Source organism: Grampus griseus (assembly GCF_964374135.1).
Source record: "Grampus griseus genome assembly, chromosome: 9".
NCBI lineage: Eukaryota > Metazoa > Chordata > Mammalia > Artiodactyla > Delphinidae > Grampus > Grampus griseus.
Window position 1 is genome coordinate 70,076,183 of NC_139003.1, and position 25,904 is coordinate 70,102,086.

The window sequence follows — 25,904 nt, forward strand, 5'->3', positions numbered from 1 at the left end:
GACCAGGCCCCTAACCACTCACCTAGGAGCCTGTGGAACAGCAGCATGAAACTCTGGGCCTCTCCATGGATCTTATGCAACCAATTCAAACCCCTTAACAAAGAGAAGAATACAAAGCTAGGACTTCCTACTAAGTTCAACCCCAGGTCTTAAACTGACTCCTGAGAGCCACTCATCCAATTCCCAACTTTCATCCACCATGGGACTGCAGAATGTATTTTCCAGATTCATTATGAACCCACTATGCCCTGTTATCTTTGGTCACTACCAAAAGATAAATTTATTACAGTTATCAGTCCTCTCCTGGACTCTAACCACTGTACTGTTCTTGTTTTTTCCTCCTTTATCCAACCTCCCACTGCTTACCTTCCTCCCAAAACCTCCCTCTAGGTTTACTCTGCTCCAGGGTAAAAGTAAACGGATCTATATCATCAACAATTTCACTGTTTGCTTTAAGTAAAAGCTGCTTCTCCTGCCTCACTCTCAAAGGTTGCTTATTCTTTCATTTATCATGTACTCCAACTTCATGATGCAGGGTCATGTTCCTAACCGTAACTCCCAGCCAGTTTCCCGTAAAAAGCAAAAAACAAAAAAACCAAAACCCTGCCACTGTGCAATTGCTGCACATTAGAATTCCCAGGGGCATTTTAAAGCCCCACTGCCCAGGTTACACCCCATACAAATTAAATCTGAATAGCTGAGGATGGGAGCTAGCCATTAGAATTTCCAATGTGCAGCAAAGTTAGGGTAAGAGCATTAGTAGTTTATAAAGTTCCCCAAGTGATTCCAAAATGCAGTCACAGGTGCAAACCACTGCTCCCCAGGGCACTACTAATCATTCACTCAAAACCCTTGACATGCTTCTGTCCTAAGTACGACATAACCTTGAATTATTTCAACATGCATCCACCCAACATTCTTTTTCTTTCTTTTTTTTGGCCACGCCGTGCAGCTTGTGGGATCTCAGTTCCCCAACAAGGAATTGAACCCGGGCCACAGCAGTGAAAGCGCCCAATCCTAACCACGAGACCAACAGGGAACTCCCAACACTCTACTTTTAATATCATAAGCATTTCACCTCCACCGACATTCACTGCAAGTCCATTTTAGCCACTTTAAGACCACACTCCAGACTTCATCACCCTGTCTTCTCTGAATGGGAAATGTGAAAATTAACTATCTTACTCTCTGATCACAATCTTCCAGTTCTAAATTAGTTAAACCTACTGCATCTATTTTTCGTTATCATTCAGAATTGCAGACACTTAATTCTACTTTCTCGTTACTTAGCCCACTTCTGCATTCACTTCCCTATCTAGACTGGACTCCACAGTTCACCATTTCAACCACTCTCTTGCCAATATCTTCATTTATCACATTACGTTGGCACTGTCTATTTATTTTCCTGTATATACCATATACCTAAGTCTCATGAGATCATAAAATGTATATGCTTTATTCATTGATGTATTCCTGTTGACAAGTATAACATCTGGCACATCCAGTATACTCTGAATAAGTATATATCGAATCCACAGATCTTCTCAGTAATCATCTAAATCAATGTGATATACACATCAATATTTTTTCCTAGTGATAATCTTCACCAGATTACCTTCCTTTCTTATCATTAATTGGCATCTTAATACTTCAATTTCACTTGCCCTTTGTTTCTGTGTCAAATCAATTCAGTGAGCACCTATCTATATGGCAGAGGGAAGGGGAGAAGACAGGAGTATAAAGTGTAACAATAAACACTACTGGAAAAATTAGATAAACACTTGAGAAACTTATAAAAGTGGGAAAAGATAATTTACAGCACCACTTTTAAGAGTAATTTTTTTAACTTAATGAAAATTTTCTCTCGTGTATTAAATATAAAGAAAGGTATAGAAGTATGTACCCAGACTGCTTTTAAAACAGAAAAAGCAAATACTTTCACTTCTTACTAAATACACTTCTGCACTGGTTTACTCTTCAAGCAGCATGAACTTTTTTAAAAATATATATTGCAAATAATACTTTATTCTTTTTAGATTACACATACCACTTTTCCTACAAAAGACACACCATATCCTTAACTCATTTTATTTACATTCAATTAACAGTCATTTAAAATGTTTACGTGAATACACTATTATGGATGTTTATTTCTATCAAGCAATGATCAAAAAGGCTGTCATAAAATCTGTACTCCAGCAAGTGAAAAACATGAAACTAACATCTTGTTTGAGAAAGCGACACAAAACAATTGGTCAAATTATGGTAATAACGAGGGAATAGCTTAACACACATAACCTTTAAAATGAACTGGAAAATCTTAAAATACAGATATGTATTTGTATATTGTCAAAGTTTAATTAGGTAGTAAATAAAATTTTTAAAACGTTAATAAGTATAAAAGAAGGTGGAGATGATGAGAGCAGACACATTGCTGCAAGTGACTATGAAGAGGCAGCGGGACCATAATCAGAGATGATCCTCAAGAATATCATGACTGAGCTGTGATTCCTGGACATGTAGTGTTGCTGAAAGAATAAGCCGGCCTAGTTAGGGATCTGCAAAGTCAAGACCCAGAGACTCAGAATGTGCCGGGAGAAAAAATAATGGATAAGCACACCAATAATCATGAAATAATAGAGCCAGGAATTCAGGAGAAGGTAAACAGATTATTACAGACAGAGAGGGCAGGACTAGAAATAAATAGTCTCTGCTTTTGGAGGATTCCTCCTCCTCTAGGGGGTGCGGTTAACCATGAAAACACTCAAAGCATGGCAACTGAGGATTGGAACACTGCAAAATTTTAGGTTACTGTAGCTAGCTACTCCACTACAGAGCAGAGCGGTTTTTAATTACCTAGCACTGCTACAATGTAAACCAAATGCCTCATCACCCTCAAATTCTCAGTAAAGTCTTCTATCAACACACACACACACACATATCTAAATATGATAATAAAATTTAAGAAAAAAATTATTTTTTCAAAATTCAAGTTGGGGAAAACTATAATGGCTTAATTTCTGCTCTATTTTTATGTATTTAGTTTGTCTTGTTTATGTGATCCTTGATACCATTTCCTGAAGCTAATTACAGAAAATATATTACAAAATTTAAATATTTTTGACACAAAAAGCACAGTCAACAAAAGAAAAATAAATTGGACTATGTCAAAATTTTTAAATGCTGTGCTGCAAATGATACCCTCAAGAAAATGAAAAGCCAACCCACAGAATGAGAAAAAATATTTGTAAATCATATACCTAATAATGAACTTCTACCTGGAATATACAAAGAACTGTTAAAACTAAGAAGGACTTCCCTGATGGCGCAGTAGTTGGGAGTCCGCCTGCCAACACAGGGAACACAGGTTCGATCCCTGGTATGGGAGGATCCCACATGCTGCAGAGCAGCTAAGCCTGTGCGTCACAACTACTGAGCCCGCGCACCACAACTACTGAGCCCGTGTGCTGCAATTACAGAAGCCCACGCGCCTAGAGCCCATGCTCCGCAACAAAAGAAGCCACCACGATGAGAAACCCGCGAACCACAACAAAGAGTAGCCCCCGCTCACTGCAAAGAGAGAAAGCCTGCGCACAGCAACAAAGACCCAACACAGCCAAAAGTATATAAAAATAAATTAAATAAAAACTAAGAAATAAATAATCTAATTTTAAAATGAGCACAAGATTTGAGTACACATTTCTCCAAAGAAGATAATATAAGTGGTCATAAAAAGCATATGAAAAAATGTTCAACATTATTAGACATTAGGGAAATGCGAATCAAATACACTACAAGATATCACTTCTCACCCACCGGATGGCTATAATCAAAAAGACAGATTATAACAAATATTCTTGAGGATGCAGAGAAATTAGAAGCCTCCTATATTGCTGGTGGGAATAAAAATAGTGCAGTACTTCTGAAAACAATTTACAGTTCCTCAAAAGGTTAAACATAGAGTTACCATATGATTCAGCAGTTCCATTCTTAGTATATACCCTAGAGAAATGAAAACATGTCCATACAAAAAAGTGTTCATAGCAGCATTATTGATAATAGCCCTAAAGTGAAAATAACCCAATATCCATCAATAAATGAAAGAATACACAAAATGTGGTGTTTCTATACAATGGATTACTAGGCAATAAAAAGAAATTTGAAATACTGATGCATGCTACAATATATATGAAACTTGAAAACATGTTAAGTGCAAGAAGCCAGTCACAAAGACCACACACTGTATGATTCCATTTATATAAAGTGTCTGTAACAGGCAAATCCATAGAGACAGACTTGTGATGATAGCCTGGGGCTCAAAGCAGGGAAGATTTGGGAGTGACAGCTAAAGGGTAAGGGTTTTTCTGTTTGAGGGTAATGAGTTCTACAACTTACTGTGGCAACAGATGCACAACTCTGTGAACATACTAAGAGCCACTGAACTGTATTCATGAATGGTATATAAATTACATGTCAATAAAGCTGTTTTTTAAATTACTACTTACTAAACAACAAAGAGAAGTAAAATAAATAAGCAAAAGAGGCTAAAGTCCAGACACACAGATCAATGGAACAAAACAGATTCGAGATAAAAACAATTCTAGAAATAAGTATCTAAAGAGATAAAGTGCAGAAAAGGCACTATCTTTACTGCAGTGGTTCTCAGCCAAGGGCAATTATTTCCCCAGGAAACATTTAGCAATGTATGGAGACATTAATGGTTCTCAAAATGGGGGGTGGGTATCACAGACGCTAAGGATTTTGCTGTGTGCATCCTACACAGCATCCTAATGCACAAGATAATCATCCACAACAGTGAAGAGGAGAAAGAGGATGAGAAAGAGGAGGAGGGACTTCCCTGGTGGTGCAGTGGTTAAGAATCGGCCTGCCAATGCAGGGGACACGGGTTCGAGCCCTGGTCCAGGAAGATCCCACATGCCTGTGAGGGATAACACAGGTTATGCTATTCCTGTACCTAGGTCAATGTATATGGATAAAGAAAAGAAAAACTAGATTTCCACCAACAGTTTGTGAGAATTTTGAAACGGCTGAAAATTATGTTGCTTGTAATTCTAATCATATTCTTAGAAATAATTAAACACACTAAAACTTGTATTTCTTCTAAGACATTTAACAACAAAAAATTATTTTTTAAATTACACTTAAATCATTCCTTTAAAAAGCTCTTTTTCTGAATAACAGAGTTCTAATTCATTACATTTCTTGAAACTACTACGGGAATATTTTAGTGAGGAAGGAAGCTTTATTCCACTATATTTTTCAAGGCCAGAAAGAAAACATCAAAAGGAAATTAAAATGTTGAATGCCCAGGTTTCTCAATAATTCTCCTCCTGTTCCATAAATATCTTGTTCTCTTTAGATTCTGTCACTTTAATACTACTAAAATAAAATCTATTATTTTGATATAATACAGTATTGCACTTGGCATTTCTAACCCAATAATTTGTCTACAGCCTACCCACTCTATTTGAGCCACATTACAGTAAGTACATAAAGCTCTTCAGGGGCTTCCCTGGTGGCGCAGTGGTTAAGAATCCGCCTGCCAATGCAGGGGACACGGGTTCGAGCCCTGGTCCAGGAAGAACTCACATGCCACAGAGCAACTAAGCCTGTGCACCACAACTACTGAACCTGCGCTCAGCCCACGAGCCACAACTACTGAGCCCACGTGCCACAGCTACTGAAGCCCGCGCGCCTAGAGCCCGTGCTCTGCAACAAGAGAAGCCACCGTAATGAGAAGCCCACGCACCACAGCTAAGAGTAGTCCCCACTCTATGCAACTAGAGAAAGCCCACGTGCAACAAGGAAGACCCAATGCAGCCAAAAATAATTTTTAAAAAAATCTTCAAACACCAAGGTCATTCTCTATCATTACCTCATACTGAAAAATAAACTCAGTCACACAGCAATTCACCTTAAGCTCCTTTTACAAAAGTGAATCAGAAAGAATGAATTTAGTTTATACATTAGAAGACTGTTATTTACCAAAGTGTTCTCTACTACAGCACACAAAACTTTTATTACGGCAGTTAAATAGTGCAATGCAAGATAAAACAGGCCATATTCATAAGTGGCCCCCCTTCACCTCATTCATATAAGACTGTAACAATACAAGAATAATAGTCCCAATATTGACAATTCAACTTCTGCTTTTCCCCATAATATATAATACAAGGGGAAACTACAGTAAACAGGGTTAAATGTTCAAAGCACAGCCTAGCACTGAACTGTCACCAATCTCCTACCTCTCCCTTTCTTCTTATGAAAAGGAGCATCCTCTGAAACAGCAGGAGCCATGATGTATTAAGTGTTAGTATTAACTGTTTAGTGCTTTGCTAACCACTTTATATAGATTTCTAATTCTCACAACTCTATGACATAAGTTATATTACTAACTCTATTCTATAGATGAGGAAACAGCTAAGTCACAGAAGTGGACCATGAACTGAACTTGGTTTAAAATTTAAGCATGGGGCTTCCCTGGTGGCACAGTGATTAAGAGTCCACCTGTCAGTGCAGGGGACATGGGTTCAAGCCCTGGTCCGGGAAGATCCCACATGCCATGGAGCAACTAAGCCCATGCGCCACAACTACTGAGCCTGAGCTCTAGAGTCTGCGAGCCACAACTACTGAGCCCAAGTGCCACAGCTACTGAAGCCCACGCGCCTAGAGCCCGTGCTCTGCAACAAGAGAAGCCACCACAATGAGAAACCCGCACACCGCAATGAAGAGCAGCCCCCACTTGCCACAACTAGAGAAAGCCCATGCACAGCAACAAAAACCCAACGCAGACAAAAATAAATAAATAAATTTTAAAAATAAAAAAAATAGGGCTTCCCTGGTGGCGCAGTGGTTGAGAGTCCGCCTGCCAATGCAGGGGATGCGGGTTCGTGCCCCGGTCTGGGAAGATCCCACATGCCGCGGAGCGGCTGGCCCATGAGCCATGGCTGCTGAGCCTGTGCGTCCAGAGCCTGTGCTCCGCAACAGGAGAGGCCGCAACAGTGAGAGGCCCGCATACCAAAAAGTAAAAAAAATAAAAAAAATAAAATTCAAGCATGTCCTGAACCATTATTTTACACCGACTCTTAAGTAGACTTTTTTAAAAAAAAGGATATGGAGGGGGATGGGCAAAATTCTGCACATATATCTAAGGAATCAAATAAAAGTGATTTATTAAGATTTAAAAACTCAATTTATTGGGCTTCCCTGGTGGTGCAGTGGTTGAGAGTCCACCTGCGAATGCAGGGGACGCGGGTTCGTGCCCGGGTCCGTAAGATCCCACGTGCCGCGGAGCGGCTGGGCCCGTGAGCCATGGCCGCTGAGCCTGCGTGTCTGGAGCCTGTGCTCCGCAATGGGAGAGGCCACAACAGTGAGAGGCCCGCGTACCACAAAAAAAAAAAGAATTCAATTTATCAGAAAAACCTGAAGTAACTAAACTGACACTAATATCTTAGTCCTTGGTACCCCTTAAGAATCTGGTGTAGATTTTGTAGGTATTAGTATTCAGATAACTTTCAAGGTATATTCTAGACTTGGTACAGGTTCAAACAAATTTCCTTCATGTTCCTGAAGGCTGTCCAGTAACAACTCCACATCAAAACAATGACCCTGAAAGTACTACAAGATGCTCTTAATTCACAATAAAAAATAAAGCTCAACATTGTTCTCTGTTAACTCAGAGATTATGAGGCTTTTTAATCAATATAAATTCAGACAAGAGGTATACAATCACAAAATGAAATTATACTGAACTGTATTATTTAAAAATATATACAAATTGTTGTATACATTCGCCTTTTAAATTTTTAAGCAATGGAAAGTATTTTTAAACCCATTAAGTGGAGTATAACTTAAAAAATAAAAGTTAAATTATTGTGGCCTCTTTAATTTGCTGGAGGTGGGGGAAGGAAAGGGTGAAGGTTAGGGGAAAAAACTGAGAAAGCAAGCACGCCTACAGACATAGAGGAGAATAATAAAAGAGGTGAGGGAAAAAATCAACACATCCACAAAGCAACAGCGACAAGGGGGAAAAAATAAGTATAGTAAGGAAAATAGAGACAGACACAGATTCACCCACAAAGGACCTTGATGGTATAATCTTCAGCTAACTAAAATGTTATTATCACATGAACACTCCACTCTTTTTTTTTTTTTTTTTTTTGCGGTACGCGGGCCTCTCACTGTTGTGGCCTCTCCCATCGCGGAGCACAGGCTCCGGACGCGCAGGCTCAGCGGCCATGGCTCACAGGCCCAGCCGCTCCGCAGCATGTGGGATCTTCCCGGACCGGGGCACGAACCCGCGTCCCCTGCATTGGCAGGCAGACTCTCAACCACTGCGCCACCAGGGAAGCCCAACACTCCATTCTTTGAATATAACAATGTATTGTACTATTACATGAATGCAGATAAGCAGCTCCTGAATAAAGGAACTGAATTTACATTCTTAATACCCATATTTAGATGTATAAGTACAAATCTTATTTGTAATAACTTAGCCCTAAGTCTTTTTCTTAACCTACTACACAGTATACTAATACCAATCAAGCTAACTACATAATTTTTTTAAACAAAGTATTTTAACATTTCTCATCTTTCTATTCCCTATATAAAAAGGAACAATTCAAGAGAAAAGCTTAAATAAATTCTGAGCTACTTTACACAGAACTTTATCAAATTGACAAGAACCTTAGTACTTCCCATAGCAGAAAACTACACAACACTGGCATCTTTTTAAAGCATGTGAGATTATACTACAACTTTTCCCTTTCACTTCATCTACTGTAAAACCTTTAGTGGGCAGAAGAAATTATTGTTCAGTCAAAAGTTCTAGTTATGACCACCGTATACAAGTGTCACCTCTCTTGATTTCCTCCTGATATTTAGTCTAGATCTAGCTCTTAGTGCAATACATAATTTAGAAAGTTAATAAAAACTGAGAAAGGGAAGAATTAGATCATCTGCATCAAAGGGGATTATTTTGTTTAATTTGACATTTTAAAACTTCCTCAATAAAACAAAGACAAAATACAAAAAACAACTTCAAACACATTCTAAGTTATAAAAAATAAACCACTTGTTATTTACTTCTGAGGAAATAATAATTAAAATCTAGTTATTTCTTGAGTTTTATTGTGGGAAATACTGTGTGCAGTACTTAACATGTTATTTCACTTAATACTTAGAACAACCCTATAGGGTATCATTAATTTAAAAGTTACACAGATGAAAAAACTGAGGCTCAAAAAGGTTAATAACTTTCTAAGGTCAAAATACTCTGAAGTGACAAAACAGATTCAAATCCAAATAATCTGACACCAACGGCCACTCTTAACCAAAAGCATACACTCTTCTTCAGAAACTAAGAATGTCCAATTTGTGATTAGAAGATATATATGTGGCAGGGTTGGGGGGAGAGAGAGAGAAGAGAGAGATAGAGATGATTAACACTCTGAGTCCCAGTACAAAGGCAATCTCACTAACTTCTGGAGTTCTATAAATTTTGCATTAGTGCCTATTATTTGTTTGAATATTCTGAGCTATCAGACACTAACTGGTAGAGCTTTTATAAATTATAAAATATTCTTAAGCCTAATTGATTTTTCTAAAATTTTTATATAATCAACACACCCACTATTTGTAAAGTCCATTATTTCAGTTTCTTTTTCTGTACCTTTGTTGTGTTCCACCTTTCAAGTTGTCGCCAACCTCCCTCTAGACCACTTCCTCTTATTCTGCTAACTCTTACCAGGATTAGACTATTTCAACGGTTTGAGTGTTGAGTACTTAGGTAGTACTCAAGAAAAAGTGTATGACGTTAGTAATTAACACTGGACATTAAAGGAGCTAGTTATACTAACAGTTGTGATCTGATTAAACACCCTGAGGAAAGTTCTGAGGAAGAAAAAATGCCACCTCAAATAATCTCAGGAAGAGAAATCAAGAACAAATTCTAAAGTACAATATTATGACTTGGAGAAACATTAGATAATACATAATATCATAGTATCTTAAAATCAGACCATTATTTCCCAAAATCTATGTAATAACTAAACTGAGGTGAAATTTTATTTCAGACTTAACTCTTCCATTAAAACTGTACAACTTCAGTTTTATAACTTCCAAGCCTCAAATGATCGTGAATCCAAGAGCCATTCTCCATACATATCCTGTTGTCACACAACTCTGGCCTGAAAATAAAAGATGTCACAATACAAAGAATCACAGACTCGCTCACCTGCCAAACCACAGCCAGGCTAAAGATAGCTCCAGGTTCCAAGAGCAAAACCAATTCAGGTTTAAATAGAGTAACATTCAAGGACTCTCCAATAATGCAGGGCTAACTAAGGTCGAAACAGGATTCACCGTAGGAATTTCACAGCTGCATCAGAATTAAAAGGTCCCTCAGGAAATTGGAGAAAACAGTGCAGTAATCTAACAATGGTGAATTATTCCAGATGATTGTATATGAGCCTCTGGTACTAAATGAAAGATCATTAAACCAGCTGCAGAATTATTTTATTGAACTTTTCTGGTACATATTATTTCTGAATATACAGTGGAATTATAGATGGGTGAAATGATCTAACAATGCTCTAAGAGTGACATTGAGAGGTATTTTAGGTAAGAGATCGTGGTAGCAGCTGCCCTCCTAGAAAAGGTACCCCCCAAATGTCCAACTTTTTGAAATTCATGACTAAATTTTTACTCTTACTTGCAACTTCGAGACAACATTAAAGGTCATACAAACACGAAACACTCAACAAAGCACCACAAAAATCTGCATTACTGTACTATTATAAACAAAGCTTTAGGTTTATCTAGTTCAGGAATACAAATGAAATCATAAAAAGTAAGTAGTAAAAACACAAAATAAAATCCAAGTTGTTCTTGCATTTATGATTTGTTACATGAAAATAACATCAATCTAATCAGATTCTTCTCTGTAGGAAAAATTAAAACAGAATTACATTCTAACTAAATGCTTAATGTTCACCTTTTTTTTTTGGTCTAACTTTTGTGTGCGTGTTTTGTGATCCCAAACATAGTATTCAACCACAGTGTACTATTTTAAAAAGCCTAATGGACAGAGATAATAACCAGTCCTTGAAGGGTAATTAATGTGATAGTTTAAATTTATCAAAGACGATTTTTGTCTTAGTAATTTTTCAATTTTACTTTCATTTTGCTGGAGGGAATATTCAACATTCTTTTATTGACAGATATTTAGTGAGGACTAAGCGTGAAGCTCTCTTCCAGGCACTGGGAATACAATGGTAAGCTGCACATTCAGGAGTTTACACGAATATGTAACATACAGGAATATGTAACATACGGGGTAGGGACCAAGTACTACTTTTACCAAGGTAATGGAATTCAGCTACGTCTTTCAGTAAAATCTGGTAGACCTCTTAAGGAGATATAAAGAGTCTTTTCATAAAAACAAAACAAAAGACAAATTCACTTTTTTTTTTTTTTTTTTGCTCCTCTGTTCTCTTGTGTTTTTTTTTCCACTTCTCACTGTGAATTAGCTTGGAGCGAAGAGAGACAGTAGAAATGGGCTGACTCTTCAGTTGTAAGAAGCAGCTCATTTTAGAGCAGCCATGTCATCCAAACTGGTAGTTTTACCTGGAGTTAACTGAAGCAAATGCAAGTAATTACCTTTTAATTACATTCTCCAACCTTTTATTCCTCTTGATTTTTCACCTTTTAATTACGTAATTTGTTTTATTCTGACAAAAGACCTCAAAGCTTCAGCTGAATGATGGCCAAAGTGGCACCAGTTAGCTCTGATAGTGAATTTTCTGAGGGCAGGTTTCAGGTCAGACACAACTGCAGCACCAGAACTTAGCATGTGCCTACCACAGAGTAGGGGTATTTATGTTTGGTGAACAAAGTGATCCACAAAAATTAATCTCCATTAGTACAAGTTACAACCAAAGCCTTATAAAAATTGTATTAAACAATTAAGAATTAAGAACTTATTAATTTATTTCTTAAGAATCGACCAGGATTTTAATAATTTACCAGGGTTGATTAAAAATAAAGGATTTCTTTTCCCACGAATATTTCACACTGTGTATACACAAATGACTACTAACCCTCAAATAAGTAACCTTTTTCAAAATATTTTTTGGAACTGCCCTTTCAGAAATTCTCTGGAATCAATTTACCAACCACACAAGAAGCTATCCTTATTATTACTCGGCAAGACATGCTCTCAGTCTATTTTTTTTCCTTTCCCTTCTTTTAGTCTAGTCCCTGCCTCTCTGTAACTGCACCAATGGCCAGGGGATACCCTCTTTCTCTTGGGATCCACTGAGAAGCTAGTGAGCCATAAAGCTATGGAGCCTAGAACCTGAATTCATATTAGTGCAAGACATATAGAGAACAAAACTGATGTATTAACCACTAATATTTGTATAATGATTGACAGTTTACAAAGAATTTTACTCCCTATCATTTTATTTGATCTTCATAACAATGTGAGAGTAGCTAGGAAGGTGCTATTATTATCCCAGTTTCACAAAGAAGGAAACTAAGGGTCAGAAAGTTCAAACAACTTCCCCAACGTCACATCATAAATAAGTGGTGAAGTTAAGACTCATCCTTAGAAATGCCTAACATATAGGTCATATTCGTGTAGCCTCACTATTGTGGTAGTTGATAGACAAAGTATGCATCACCATGACTTCAACCTATTACTCAAGTTTCAACCATTTTTTAACATGATAAAACAGAGCTGTCCACTTGCTTTAATTCAAAGTTCCCCCTCCTCACAAATATATAAGGCATTGTAATATGAAAATTAAACTTGACTCAGAAAGTCAATGTTAGAGTTCCATCAACTGAGGGAGCACTTGATGGTCTGTGAAACCGCAGAATTTCAAAACACAATTTAAAAAACCATACCCTGAGAACCTCACTCAGGAATGCCATAAAGTCACTTAGCTTTGCCACCAAATGGCTAATTAGTGAGTAGCCAGCATTGGAAACTCTTAACGATGATAGAACCTGTTTTCTTCCTCTTCCAGAAGCTCATGCTCCCTCCTTTTCCATTATTACTCAGCTAACAGAGCTTACTTGATCCACCTAAAACAATCTACTTCAAACATCCTCGCATACCCCTTTTTTTCTCTCTTTACTCTAGACAATACTCTTTATTCCACAGTTAAACTAGAAATGACACTAAACATAAGCATGAGCACATCTAATAACGTGATTAAATTAACAGATAAAGCACCCTTTATAATCTGTAAAAGTGTATACATGTGCTGGTAGTTACTACACACAGAAATGTAAACCCACACACTTTGCAGTGGCCTTATGATTCACAAACCAATGCCTTGTACCTTTAAAACTACAAACGTCTGTACTTTAATTCCGTATTTCCTCAAATAAATAAAAGTAATTTTATAAACTTGTAGCAATTAAGGCAAAACTTTTAAACACAGTGGACTAGTTAAGAAACTTTTATCAATTTCTATGAAACACTGGTCAACAAACTTTGGAACAATCCATCTGAACACTGGTATCTCCCTACCTAGGACTCCCAAGGATGGTTATGGAAATCTAAAACCTCTATTTTAATATTCTGAAATGCCAAATGGAAGACCTACATTTATCTAATATAAAGTTGTAGAGTTTAACTAAAAAATCACACATTTGCTTTTGTTTGCAATTCTGTCAACCAGCTAGCTAGTTGATAATCAGAAGTGATGAAAAAACGGTATATGCGTGCTAGAATAAGAAAATATAATGAAAATAAATACTAAACAAATATAGTTTATTTATAAGCTCTCTGAAAGTCTGGAATCAGTGGGAGGAAAATAAAACAAAGGCCCTTTAGAATTCTTGAGAAATGGTTGGCAATACTCAACTTGGCTTGTCAAAAGATGTAGAGTGGCAAGCCAGCCTCATTCTAGACAGTAATGTCCTTCTTCCCTTATAAAATCTCTTTCCCACCTCTTAACATCCTTTGAATAGCAATGGGCCTATGCTTCTTGTTCTGGTTAGTAGCCTTTATAATGTCATTAACTAATAATGAAAGAAAGAGCTCACGTCATGTAAGGAGTAACCCACCCCAAGAGTATTTCTCTTAACTAATGTATTAACCAACAAAATCAAGTCATAATTTTTTCTTAAGCACTTACTATGGGCAAGAGTGTGTGTGTGTGTCTTTAAAAAGAGCTCTGAAAGTCCAAAGACTCTCCCTTAATGCACAACTCATCACATCTCAGGATTTCCCAAAGCGAAATACAAGAAACTCTGTAAGTATCTGTATTCGTCAGGGTTATCCAGAGAAACAGAACCAATAGGAAATTTTTTTAAGATTTATTATGAGGGCCTGGCTCACAAGATTATGGAAGCTGAGAAGTCCCACCATCTGCTGTCTGCAAGCTGGAGAGCCAGGAAAGCCAGTGGTGTAATTCAATCCAAAGGCCTGAGAATCTGGGGATCTGACGGTATAAATCCCAGTCCAAGGGCAGGAGAAGATGAAATGAAATGTCCCAGCTCAAACAGTGATGCAGAAAAAAAAGGGGCAAATTCTTTCTTCCTATTGTTCTACTCAGGCCCTCAAGAGATTGGATGGTGCCCACCCACACTGGGGAGAGCAATCTACTTTAACAAGCCCACCAATTCAAATCCTAATCTCATCCTCATCCAGCTGCACCATCACGGTGGTACCCAGAAATAATGTTTAATGTGGCACCCCAAGGCCAATCAAGTTGACACATAAAATTAACCATCACAGTCTCTATGCAATTTGACACAAGTTCTAACACATTCTTTGACAGCAAATCACCTATCAAAAGCTATAAGAAGTCCTTTTTAACTTCCGTTAGGCAAATCTTCCAAATTTATTTGAACTACAAAATTTTACTCCCTTAATTATTAACCTGGGACCTCTAAAAGTACAGCAGTTTATGCCTTACCCATCTGTACCATATTTGTTAACCACAAAATCAAGAATGAATGTTAATATATTAAAAAATCAATAAATCTAGATGTAAATAACTTAGCACAACTACAATTTTTATGTAACATTTACTAATGCTCCACATTTACACACAACCCAAACAACTACTAAGTTTAAATAAGTACGATTTTTATTCACTATTTTTGAAAGCACAAGTGTCAACAGGCTGGTAACTGGTTTTTATGCACAGACAATCTCTAGAGTATGCCACAGCAGTGGTGCAAATTCAGTATATTTTCCTACGTCTTCTATAACTTTAGTTCTCTATGATAATACATGCTCAGAAATAATAACCCCAGTAGCTTTTTAAAGTGTGTGTAATGAAAATTCACTAATAAATATTTCATTATATTTGAATGTTGTGAAAATTCAGATTAATTGAAACAAGTTCTCAGGTAAACATCCTATACCCTAAGTCTGATATGTGGAAGTTCACTCCTATTTAAAAAAAACGAATGGGTGGGGCTTCCCTGGTGGCGCAGTGGTTAAGAATCGTCTGCCAATGCAAGGGGCCACGGGTTCAAGCCCTGGTCCAGGAAGATCCCACATGCCACAGAGCAACTAAGCCCGTGCGCCGCAACTACTGAGCCTGCGCTCTAGAGCTCGCAAACCACAACTACTGAGCCCATGTGCCACAACTACTGAGCCTGCACTCTAGAGCCCGTGCTCCGCAACAGAAGCCACAATGAGAAGCCTGCGCACCGCAACAAAGAGTAGCCCCCGCTCTCCGCAACTAGAGAAAGCCTGCGCGCAGCAACGAAGACCCAATGCAGCCAAAAATAAATAAATAAAAGAAAGATAAATTAAAATAAATAAATAAAATAAAATCTCTCAAGAGAGCTGAAAACTATCCATAGAGAGGAAAATGGTCAGAGTTCTATACTGAGAGTCAGGAGATGGGATTCTAGTTTTACCTTTGCTTCGAATAATTGTTTGGCCTTGGATAAGTCTCTGGGCTTCAGTTTTCTCATCTATAAAATGACTACTCACAACCACAGATGAGATCCAAGTACCATTTAATGTGGGCCTTACTTTGGAGAGGTAATCCAGTGTAGTGGTTAATGATAAACTCAGCAGAGACTGCCCAGGTTGGAATCCCGGCTCTATCACTTAAAAGCTACGCACAGCACGCACGCACGCGCGCGCACACGCACACACACACACACACACACACACACACACACACAGAGCAATAAAGCACATCTAACTACTATCACTGACTTACTGTTTAAAATATTTCACTGAAAGATGAAATTATTTTAAAATACAGAAGCTTCAGGGAGTTCCCTGGTGGCCTAGCGGTTAGTATTCCGCGGCTTTCACTGCCGTGGCCCGGGTTCAATCCCTGGTCAGGGATTTGACATCCCGCAAGCCGCGTGGCACAGCCAAAAAATAAAATAAAATAAAATAAAATAAAATACAGAAGCTTAGAAAGTTCAGCCTTTCCAAATCAAGACTCTCATTTTACTAGCAAGCACTGAGTTCATGTGAAAGCAGTACAACTCTTCAAAGGCTGCTAACCTAAGCCAAATTTAACCAAAAGATTATCTCATAAAATACTGTACATTAGCAACACCACTGAAAATTTATTATAAGGCTAATTATTCCCAACAAAATATCACACTAAAGGTAAAAATAGAACTTCTGCTACTTGCCTTTTTTTTTTAACCTAATACTGCTAATGACAACAGAGCTTATGATATACCATAATCTCTGTGAATAAAATTAACCATGGGAATAAAATTAACTACAGGAATGAAAAAAATAATCTGTAGAATTCAGAAATATAAAGTGAACTACAAACTACTAGAAATAAGTAGTTCATGAGTTAAAAAATCAACCAATAAGTATTTACCAGGCCCTCCTACACCAGGCTGTGTGCAGATTATTAAGTACAAATACCAAAGTATGAAGTTCCTCAGAGTTAATAAGGCTGGAAAGGCAAGTCCTTTATTATCACATTTTCACACAACAAAAGCCACTCATCTACAAACATTTTTATGTCCTCGTTAGCCCAAGTAGGAATACTTCTCACTGCCCATTAAAATTGTTTGCTATCCTTAGTTCAGCCCACAAAGATGCCCAAACTAGTCCGTGACAGCTGACATTGGAAGCTTCACAGGACTTAAAGTGAGTATAGCTTCTAAGATATTTCCTCAAATCCACAAGCTTCAGAATTTATCTTCAATGACACCCACACTAACATATACCACAACACATAACTGTTAACTTAGGTCAAGTACCTACTTACAACAATTTCGTTCTTTCCCTTAAAGTACTGCTAGTAAAGGCAAACTCTACTTCTTCAAAAAGTCTGCTTTTTGCAATGGTCATCAAGCACTAGAAAAGGGAAATTGATTGGCTAGTCATAGTTGCCCTACTTCCATTTCAGAACCAAGGGAAAAAACTGTTCCACTGAGAGTACCAAGGAAGTCTTAAGCAAATCAAGAGGATAGATGCTAAACTCAACTTCCAGATTCCTACGATTTAAGCGAAAGGTGACAGGGTGTGGGAGAGGGAGGTGATGTAACTGGGCTATCGAAGTATCCCCCTGAGAAAAAGAGGTCCTCTTCACGAAGCAGTCAAGGTAGGGGGTGGGAAACAAACCGGTCTGGCCCAGTGACAAACCCAGGATGCTGACCGAGCTTGGAGGTGGAGGGCCCTGGAGGCCAGAGACCCGCGAAGAGAGAGACCTCGAGAAAACCGTAGGGGAACAGGAACCAGCAGCAACGCGGAGAGACCGACACTGCCACAGACCAGCGTGTAAGGGGACGCCACGAAGGGAGCGGCGAGTTAGGAGACAGCGACGGCAGGAGGGAGACCAGTGCCAGGGGCGACGAGCAAGTGGCAACTGCGAAAGAAGAGGCACAGGCAGCCGGAGGTGGCGGGACTGTTGAGTCAGCACAGCTCCTCTTCAGGGGGCACTTGTAGGATCCCCGCTCTACTCGGGCCCCGGGGCCCGCTACCAAGGGTCGAGCCCGCAGGCGGCGGAAATAATGTTATCCGACCGGCAGGCGCCGGCCCCTTCCCCATCTCACAGGTAAACACTGGCCGCCGTCGCCGCTTACCTCTGTTAACATTATTACACCCCGGGGAAGTGAGCTCCTTCCTAGCCTCGCCGCATGGCAACAGCCGTAGCAGCAGCGAAAACTGCCTGAGCCGCCGCCAACGGCGGCAACAGCTCCTTCAGTCCTCTCCCGGGCGGCGGCTTTACTCGGCTTCGCTGGCTTCCCCCCGGCCCGGCAGCTCTCGACGGACGCGCCGCCATCTTGGAAGAGCGACGTCCGCGTCTCCCCGCGACGTGCGCTCCCATTGGCGGGCGCAGGGGCAGCCGGCGTCTCGTGACCGTCGCCATAGCGCCGGCGCGAGGGGAAGTGGAGGCGGGTGGCCGGAGACCCAATCGGCGCCGGCTGAAAGGGCCCTGGGGCAGAGCGCAGAGGCCGACTTGGGACCGCTGGGAGGGCGAAGAGGCCCCAGCGCGATGCCGGCCCGGGAGTCCGCGCGCGCGTCCGCGGCGGCAGCTGATCCTCCGCCGCACGCCGGGGTCGGTCGGCCCTGGGGTACAGCGAGAAGGGCAGAGGCCGAGGCTTCCATGGATGGCGCTGCGGACCTCGCGCGTCTCGGGGACAAGGCGGCAGATGTCCAGTAGAAAAACTTCCCTCTCGCATATCTCCGGCCCCGCGGCGACCCAAGAGCAGGAGGGGGATGTTCGGCTTTCTCCACTGTCTGGGGCTTAAATATGAGCTGAAAGTGCTCCCTGCTCAGCCCCTCTTTCCTTCTAAACTTTGACAGAAACTTTCCTTTGTCCTTACCAGTCCTCAGCGTCTTCTCTTCTGGGGTGCGCGACAGGTAGTAGAAGTGATACAGGCATATCAGCTTTACCCCGGTCGTAGCAGAGTGTCGCTGATTCGGTGTTTGGCCAGCACCTGTATAACAATGAGGGCTTGGTTTTGCTCTTCCTAAGAGACCTCTAAAAAATGTAAAGCCAATTTTACTTTTTAACTGCGGTCCGTACAACTTCACTGGCTTCTTGATACAGTGTGTGCGTGTGTGTGTGTGTGTGTGTGTGTGTCATGATGAGGAAATTTCAGCACGTGTCATTGTCAATAGTCCTAACTTAAATGGGACTGAACTCTGGAACGCAGGGTGCATAGAAGCCCCTGTTACTGACACCCTTCTGAACCTGCCACTAGGCAAGTTACAGTGTGTGAAACTGAAGGCAGTCACTTCTACCTGAATTGTAATGAAAGTAATTTACCTGAACCTGCTGTCAAAGTGAGTTACCCTGTTGTATGTTAGAAACCAGTTTCCAAGGAAATTGACAAGTAAATTTTCAAATTTGACACGCAGAATCCTTCCACCTCTTTTAAGGGGTTACAGAGGCATTTGGGAAAGAAGTTCCTTCCCCTTAACCGGAGTCCCCCCTTCCCTTAACAATAGTACTATTGTGTAAAATGAAATTTACCTAATACATTACTCTTATATTCTCAAAACATTAAGTAAAGGCATTAGAAACTTTGTGTTACCTCTGTTGTGTCCTTATCAAGGAAAGAGAATGATTCATTTAGGTAGCCAGGTAGAAATTCAAGATAAATCCTGATTTTACTCAATTCAACTAAGTGAGGCAAAGTAATTTTGCTGTTGTTTTAATCTACATCTAATACATAATTTTCATATTACTGGGCCAGCAAAATTCTGACCTCTGCAACAGAATAAAATGTGTTACAGGGATTGACAGAATAGCCATGAATAGAAAATAAGATTGGAAAATACTCTCTGGCCTAAGATATTAAGGAAGCGAAGAGATACTAGAGACAACAAGGAACCTGGAAAAAGATAACTGTTCCAACCTATAAATAAGAAAACAGAGGAGGCTCATTAATATTTAAGATACCAACTAGTAAATTAAAACTGTAATTTAGGTGTCTGGCCTGAGTATTTAATTTTCACATGTTTTTCCCATTCCAGAAGGAAGGCATTTTCACTTATTTTAAAGGTGATAAATTAAGTGTAGGCACAACTTGAGGTTTGTACCAACCTGTAATATGACATGGCTATGCTTTTAACATTTAGAAGTTTGTCCGTAGACCTAGGAGCAAGCCAAAATCATTAGCTCCAAGTTTTCTCCGCCAGAGTTCTTTCTGTGACCTAAAAAACCTTATGTTATCTAGCCTCCCCAGTCCCACCCCACATCCACCTCTCTGACCTCATTTCTGCTAAGCACTGCTCCTATAACAGCAAGGCATCCTCTAGCCCTGGGGCCTTTGCACTGAATATTTATCTGGAAGGATCTTTCCACCAGGTACCTGCATGGCTAGATCTCTCACTTCTGTTCCATCTTTGCTCAAATACCGCCTTTTTCAAGGAAGCCTATTCTGACCATCCTTTTAAAATGTTGCCCCTCCCCCAGTGTCCTCCTAAAAGACTCCCAAGGAAAAGGCCTAATTAAAAATGAAAACAAAATCCTTTGTGTTGAAAGAATTTTTTTTTCAATTGACCATTGTGTGTTCTTATCTTGCAATTAATGGGGGAATTACTTTTACTGTCACTAGAATGCCAGAGAGAAGTTTATGACAGAATAGTAAGCTGAGCCTTTCCCTTAAGCTTATATTACTGCTGATATTTTCAATGGTGATAATGGGATGGGAGGATAATAAAGATAAAATATGTTTAGAAGAAAAGCTTTCTTGGGCTTCCGTGGTGGCGCAGTGGTTGAGAGTCCGCCTGCCGATGCAGGGGACACGGGTTCGTGCCCCGGTCTGGGAAGATCCCACATACCGCGGAGCGGCTGGGCCCATGAGCCATGGCCGCTGAGCCTGCGCGTCCGGAGCCTGTGCTCCGCAACGGGAGAGGCCACAACAGTGAGTGGCCCACGCACAGCAAAAAAAAAAAAAAAGCTTTCTTATGTATATATACATTGGCATGAGTCAAAGTTAATTTGCTAGCAAGGGAAGCAACAAAGTAAATAAGGTATGGCATTTCAGAGATTTATGGACGTTGGGAAAGAGAATGCTTATAGAAGCAGCTAGCTTCAAAAAAAAAAGTAAGCATCTAATTTGGCACAGATTACAGTTTCATACCACGTGGTCTTAAAAACATCCTATCAGTTGTTACAGAGGAAACCTGGGACAGGCTGACCTGAGATGCCACGTTCTTTGGCTATCAATCAGAAATTTGAAACAAAACAAAACTATCCATCTTAAGAAACACATGATAAGGATACATCTGTGGTTGTTATTGCAAAAGGTTTGATTCCTCAACAAGCAGTGTCCAGTCTAACACAGCAAAGGATGACAAAAAGAGGTCAGAGGCAAAAATCAAGTGTGTGATGCTTTTAAACAGGCCACTGCCAGTGATTTCCAAACCTCCGAGCAACAATTCCAAATATCCAATTTGCCTAATTTTTTAATTTTAAAGCAAAGAAAAAAAATTCATCTACATATTCAGGTTGTCACATGTTAACTATAATCCTTTTTGAGAAACTGTAAAAGTATAGCATCAATCTCCCAAGCAAATTGCATCTATCAAACAGTTGTCACATTTAATCTTTTGGTTTCTTAAACCATATTATTGACTCCAGTTTCTTCATAATGCAATGTCATCAGTGTCACCTACCACCTGTACCGAGCATTAAATAGTACCATACATTCATTAACAAGGTCCAATATCACAGCCAGTGAATCAGTATTAAAATAATGCATTGGCAACAGAGAAGACACATTCTAAGAACAGACAGCAGCAGGGTATCCTGATTCTTACAGCTTTAGTATGACAACAGTAAAGCAGAAATTTCAAGGCATTTAAGAGTGTTCTGAAGTCTAGCTTTGAAGAGCTCTGCAGGTGCTTTTTTCTTACACAGTATTTTTTGAGGAAATACTGAGGCAACTCAAGACTAAGAGAGAAGCAGTAATAAGGTGAAGTTTTGCTAACAGCAGATGCAGCCATAAAATAATAATATTCACAAGTCCACAATGGTACCAAGATCTCAATAGAAAGGACCATATTACAAATATGTAGAGTCTGTAGTGTATTTCAGAGATTTTACTAGATCACTGACAGCCCCAGTCAATAGTTTTTAAAACAAGTATTTTTACACCATAAAAATCAGCACTTTTCAAACAGTTAATTCTCAATTTTGAATACTATTTTTCAATATATGGGCCAGGTGCTGTGGGAAGCATTTCGCATATATTGAACAATTGAAAAAGACCATCACAGTAGATCTTATTACCCTCCAGGACGTGAGTTTAGTAACATTCCCAGGATCACCTATCAAGGATACATGCTATCAACAAGATCTTGAAGCTGACCTCAGTCACCTCCTTCTCTTTGAGTATAGATCTACATAAATTATTTCAAATTATTTTGCATAGGTGACTTGTCTCTTCTCCATTTTTTATTGATTCAATCATTTCTTTATATGCGTATGTACTCGTAGATATTTATTTTATACTTTGGGTTAAATCCAATACTATTTTATTTGGTTGTTCAGATTGCCTCAGCTTTGGCCACTGGGAGCTCTTTCAGTTGTCCTATGTCCTTTTAATATAATCCCATCACTGTGGGATGGTTTTTTGTTTTTGTTTTTGAGTACTTCCTTAATTTCTCATACTACAAGATTCTTCAGGCTCGTCATACCTCTGTCCTAGAATCAGCCATGTCTCTAAGGAACTTTGGTTCCTTTACTGGAGAATGGTATTAGAAACCAAGATCTGTTCTTGGTTTCTAGAAACTAGAAACTAGGAACACATCTAAAAACTAGATGTGTTCTTTGCTACTGGTGGTGCCCTTTCTTTTCAGCCCTTGCAGTTAAGAAAGCAAGGAAATATATGCATGTACACTAATCTATATATATACACCTATCTATATATATTTCTGTATGGAACCATCTGTACCTATATTAAACTAAACACAAATTCATAGTGATGTCTACAACTCTAACGCATTACCAGAAGGATCATTCTAGCCTCCTTCCTTGGCTTATCTGTAAATTTTCACTCCAGCAGTGAGAAACCTGATTCCTACTATCAGCCATCCATTTATTTACTTGTTCAATTCCAGTATGCATGTATAGCTGTATCAGAATTGTTAGCCCATAACCCCTTGTGAAATCAATTAGAGTACAGTCTCTAGGTGCAGTTTCTTTTATCTTTAGTCTTACAAACTTCAGTCATTTCCAAAGTTGCTTAGTTCAGTACCTTTCCTCCCACCCTCTTCAGTGAGGTCATTTCTTATATTGGTAATATAGTTAGATTCTCTTGTTGCAGTCTACTTTCTTTCTTGAGATTCCCCCAACCTCCTAAATAATTTGAATTTTTAAATTCGCATACCTTAAGTTTCACTCTTTGTGCTGATTTCTGACAAACGCATAATGTCACATCATACAGAATAGTTTCACAGCCCTAAAACATAAAGAGAAACGCATAGTGAAATTACTTTTACATTTTTATGCACAGACCCAAACAACTAATGATTTTATAGAAGAAACCTCACTTGGATATAGAGATATCATAAATATATATACATCTATATTATATACATATATAATATTAGATATATTAGACATATAATCCTCTATAATACCTGATATTAAATTCTTACCGTGTGCCAGGCTCTGTTCTAAGTGCTTCACAACAACCCGAGAATATAGGAACTGTTATTATTCCCATTTTACAAATGAAGAAATTGGGCCCCAGAGAGTTAAATTTTTTTTTTTTTGCGGTACGCGGTCCTCTCACTGTTGTGGCCTCTCCCGTTGCGGAGCACAGGCTCTGGACGCGCAGGCTCAGCGGCCATGGCTCACGGGCCCAGCCACTCCGCGGCATGTGGGATCTTCCCGGACCGGGGCACGAACCCGTGTCCCCTGCCTCAGCAGGCGGACTCTCAACCACTGCGCCACCAGGGAAGCCGGAGAGTTAAATTTTTTGTCCTAGTTGCACAACTAGTAGTAGAGAAAATATTTAATGAAAAAATTAATATATACATACATGTATGTATATATATACACTGTATAGTTATATATTTCAGAATTATATGTGTGTATATATTGTGTTTTCAAGTATATTAAATCAGTTAACTTTAAAAGCTAAAATTTTTCAGTGATCCTGTCCCCAGTTTCTTATGTGAATCATAAGAATAGTGACTGGCCTTTGACCTCCTGTTTCTGCCTTCAGCCAAAGGAGGAAATGAGAAGAGGAATCAGTACTCACAGACAGAACCTAGTATGTCCACTTATTTAAGGCTTACCTCAGCTAGTTCCATTTTTACAGAGTAAGGGTGAAATCAAAGACTGCTATTATATTGCTTCCTACTTTACTAGCTTAACAACGAAGGTAAAAAAAAAGTTACCAGTGTTTTTAAATGGTTACATATTACGTTAATTGGCATAAAGTTAATGAGACCTGCCTTTACCCTTGCATATATGGTAATCTTTCTGTTTTCAATAAAATTTTTAAATTTAAAAATAACTGTAATAGGCACTTCCCTGGGGGTCCTGTGGTTAAGACTTCGACTTCCAATGCAGGGGGTGCAGGTTCGATCCCTGGTTGGGGAGCTAAGATCCCACATGCCTCGCGGACAAAAAAACAAAACATAAAACAGAAGCAATATTGTAACAAATTCAATAAGGACTTTAAAAATGGTCTACATAAAAAAAAAACTTTAAAAAATTAAAATAAATTAAGAAAAACAAAAATAACTGTAATAGATGTACATACAATTGAATGGAAGAGATATTAGACACATGCCCCATAATATTGGCCATGGAATGAGAAGAGTAGAAACCTGAGAAGATTTGCATTGTGGTCCTGTCTTTGCTATTAAATAGGATTAAACCTTGAAAGTGAAAATTCATCATTTTTTGAGCTTCACTGTCTTTTTCTGTAAAGTTAAGAGCTTGAAACATATAATTAGATTAACACTAATATACTGTGTACATGAATACAGTCAGTTGTTGCTTGAAGCATTGGGCAATGCACTGCGGCTCAAGATCAAATGCTCTCTAAGGTTTCTTTCAATTTTAAAACTGTGGTACTTATGATAGCAAGTTTTCCTATCACTTTCCTTCAACAAGCATATTCATCATCACCTTTTTCAAAAACCTTGCTACCAAGCAGAGGCTGCTGTGAACTGTTTGTAGTAATGAACTCCTTGAATTACCACCTTTCCACTTAAAATGAGACACCTCCTACCTTGGAACAGCCATGTCTGCAAATATCCGTGAACAGAGAGATCAGCAGAAATGTCAGGAAGAGTTCTGGTGTATAAAAAACAAAGCAAATAATCAAATAAAAAAGCACCTAAAATCACACTATTCTTGAAATCGATAGGACATTCACCTATTTTGGATAGATAAGATTTATCTTGTTCACTTAATCAGCAAAATGCTGAGGGTTTCACATTTTATCTTTAAAAATAGATGTCCTTTTTGGGTTTTCCTGTTGCTGGGGAAGTGTACTTTCTGTTGCTAACTGAGAGCTAAATGTTCTGCTTTGAATGGAAGATGTTTGTTTTTATCAGTAGGAGTGGCAGAAGGATGAATGAAGGAATCCCCCCTTTTTTTAACTTGTTTCTGTAAGTGAAATGTCTGCCTTCTGGGTAAAAGCATATGATTGGCTATTTACCAGAGTATCCTTTAATAGAATCATGGAATTTGCTCATTTGTTTACACATTACTTTATTCACTAAACCTTAAATGAGCTAACTATTCAATTTTTAAAGATCACAGGGTTATGGAATTCTTATTGAAACACCTGTTATCACTCAATCTCTAATGGTTAGAAGGTACAAAGAGATTATCATCTTTGCATTTTTGTCTGATATAATTTAGTCTCAAAAGGGGGAGGGGAATAAGAAATAGATGAGATCTGACTTTCCTTTCAAATCTTATGATCATATAATTAAAATA

At 39.0% G+C, this 25,904-nt stretch overlaps 1 protein-coding gene across 2 annotated transcripts in view; it reads right to left on the bottom strand.

Moving 5' to 3' along the window:
• SNX13 (sorting nexin 13) overlaps positions 1–18,666 on the bottom strand; it is a gene marked incomplete at its 5' end in the record, with an annotated part of 138,397 nt that extends 119,731 nt beyond the window's left edge. The window contains one exon of one of the 2 annotated variants that reach the window (XM_082661480.1): positions 18,067–18,666. In XM_082661480.1, coding sequence (XP_082517606.1) covers positions 18,067–18,666 — 600 coding nt within the window. The remainder of the gene's footprint in view (positions 1–18,066) is intronic. The other variant, XM_082661481.1, reaches the window with a different exon arrangement.
• Positions 18,667–25,904: the final 7,238 nt, after the last annotated feature.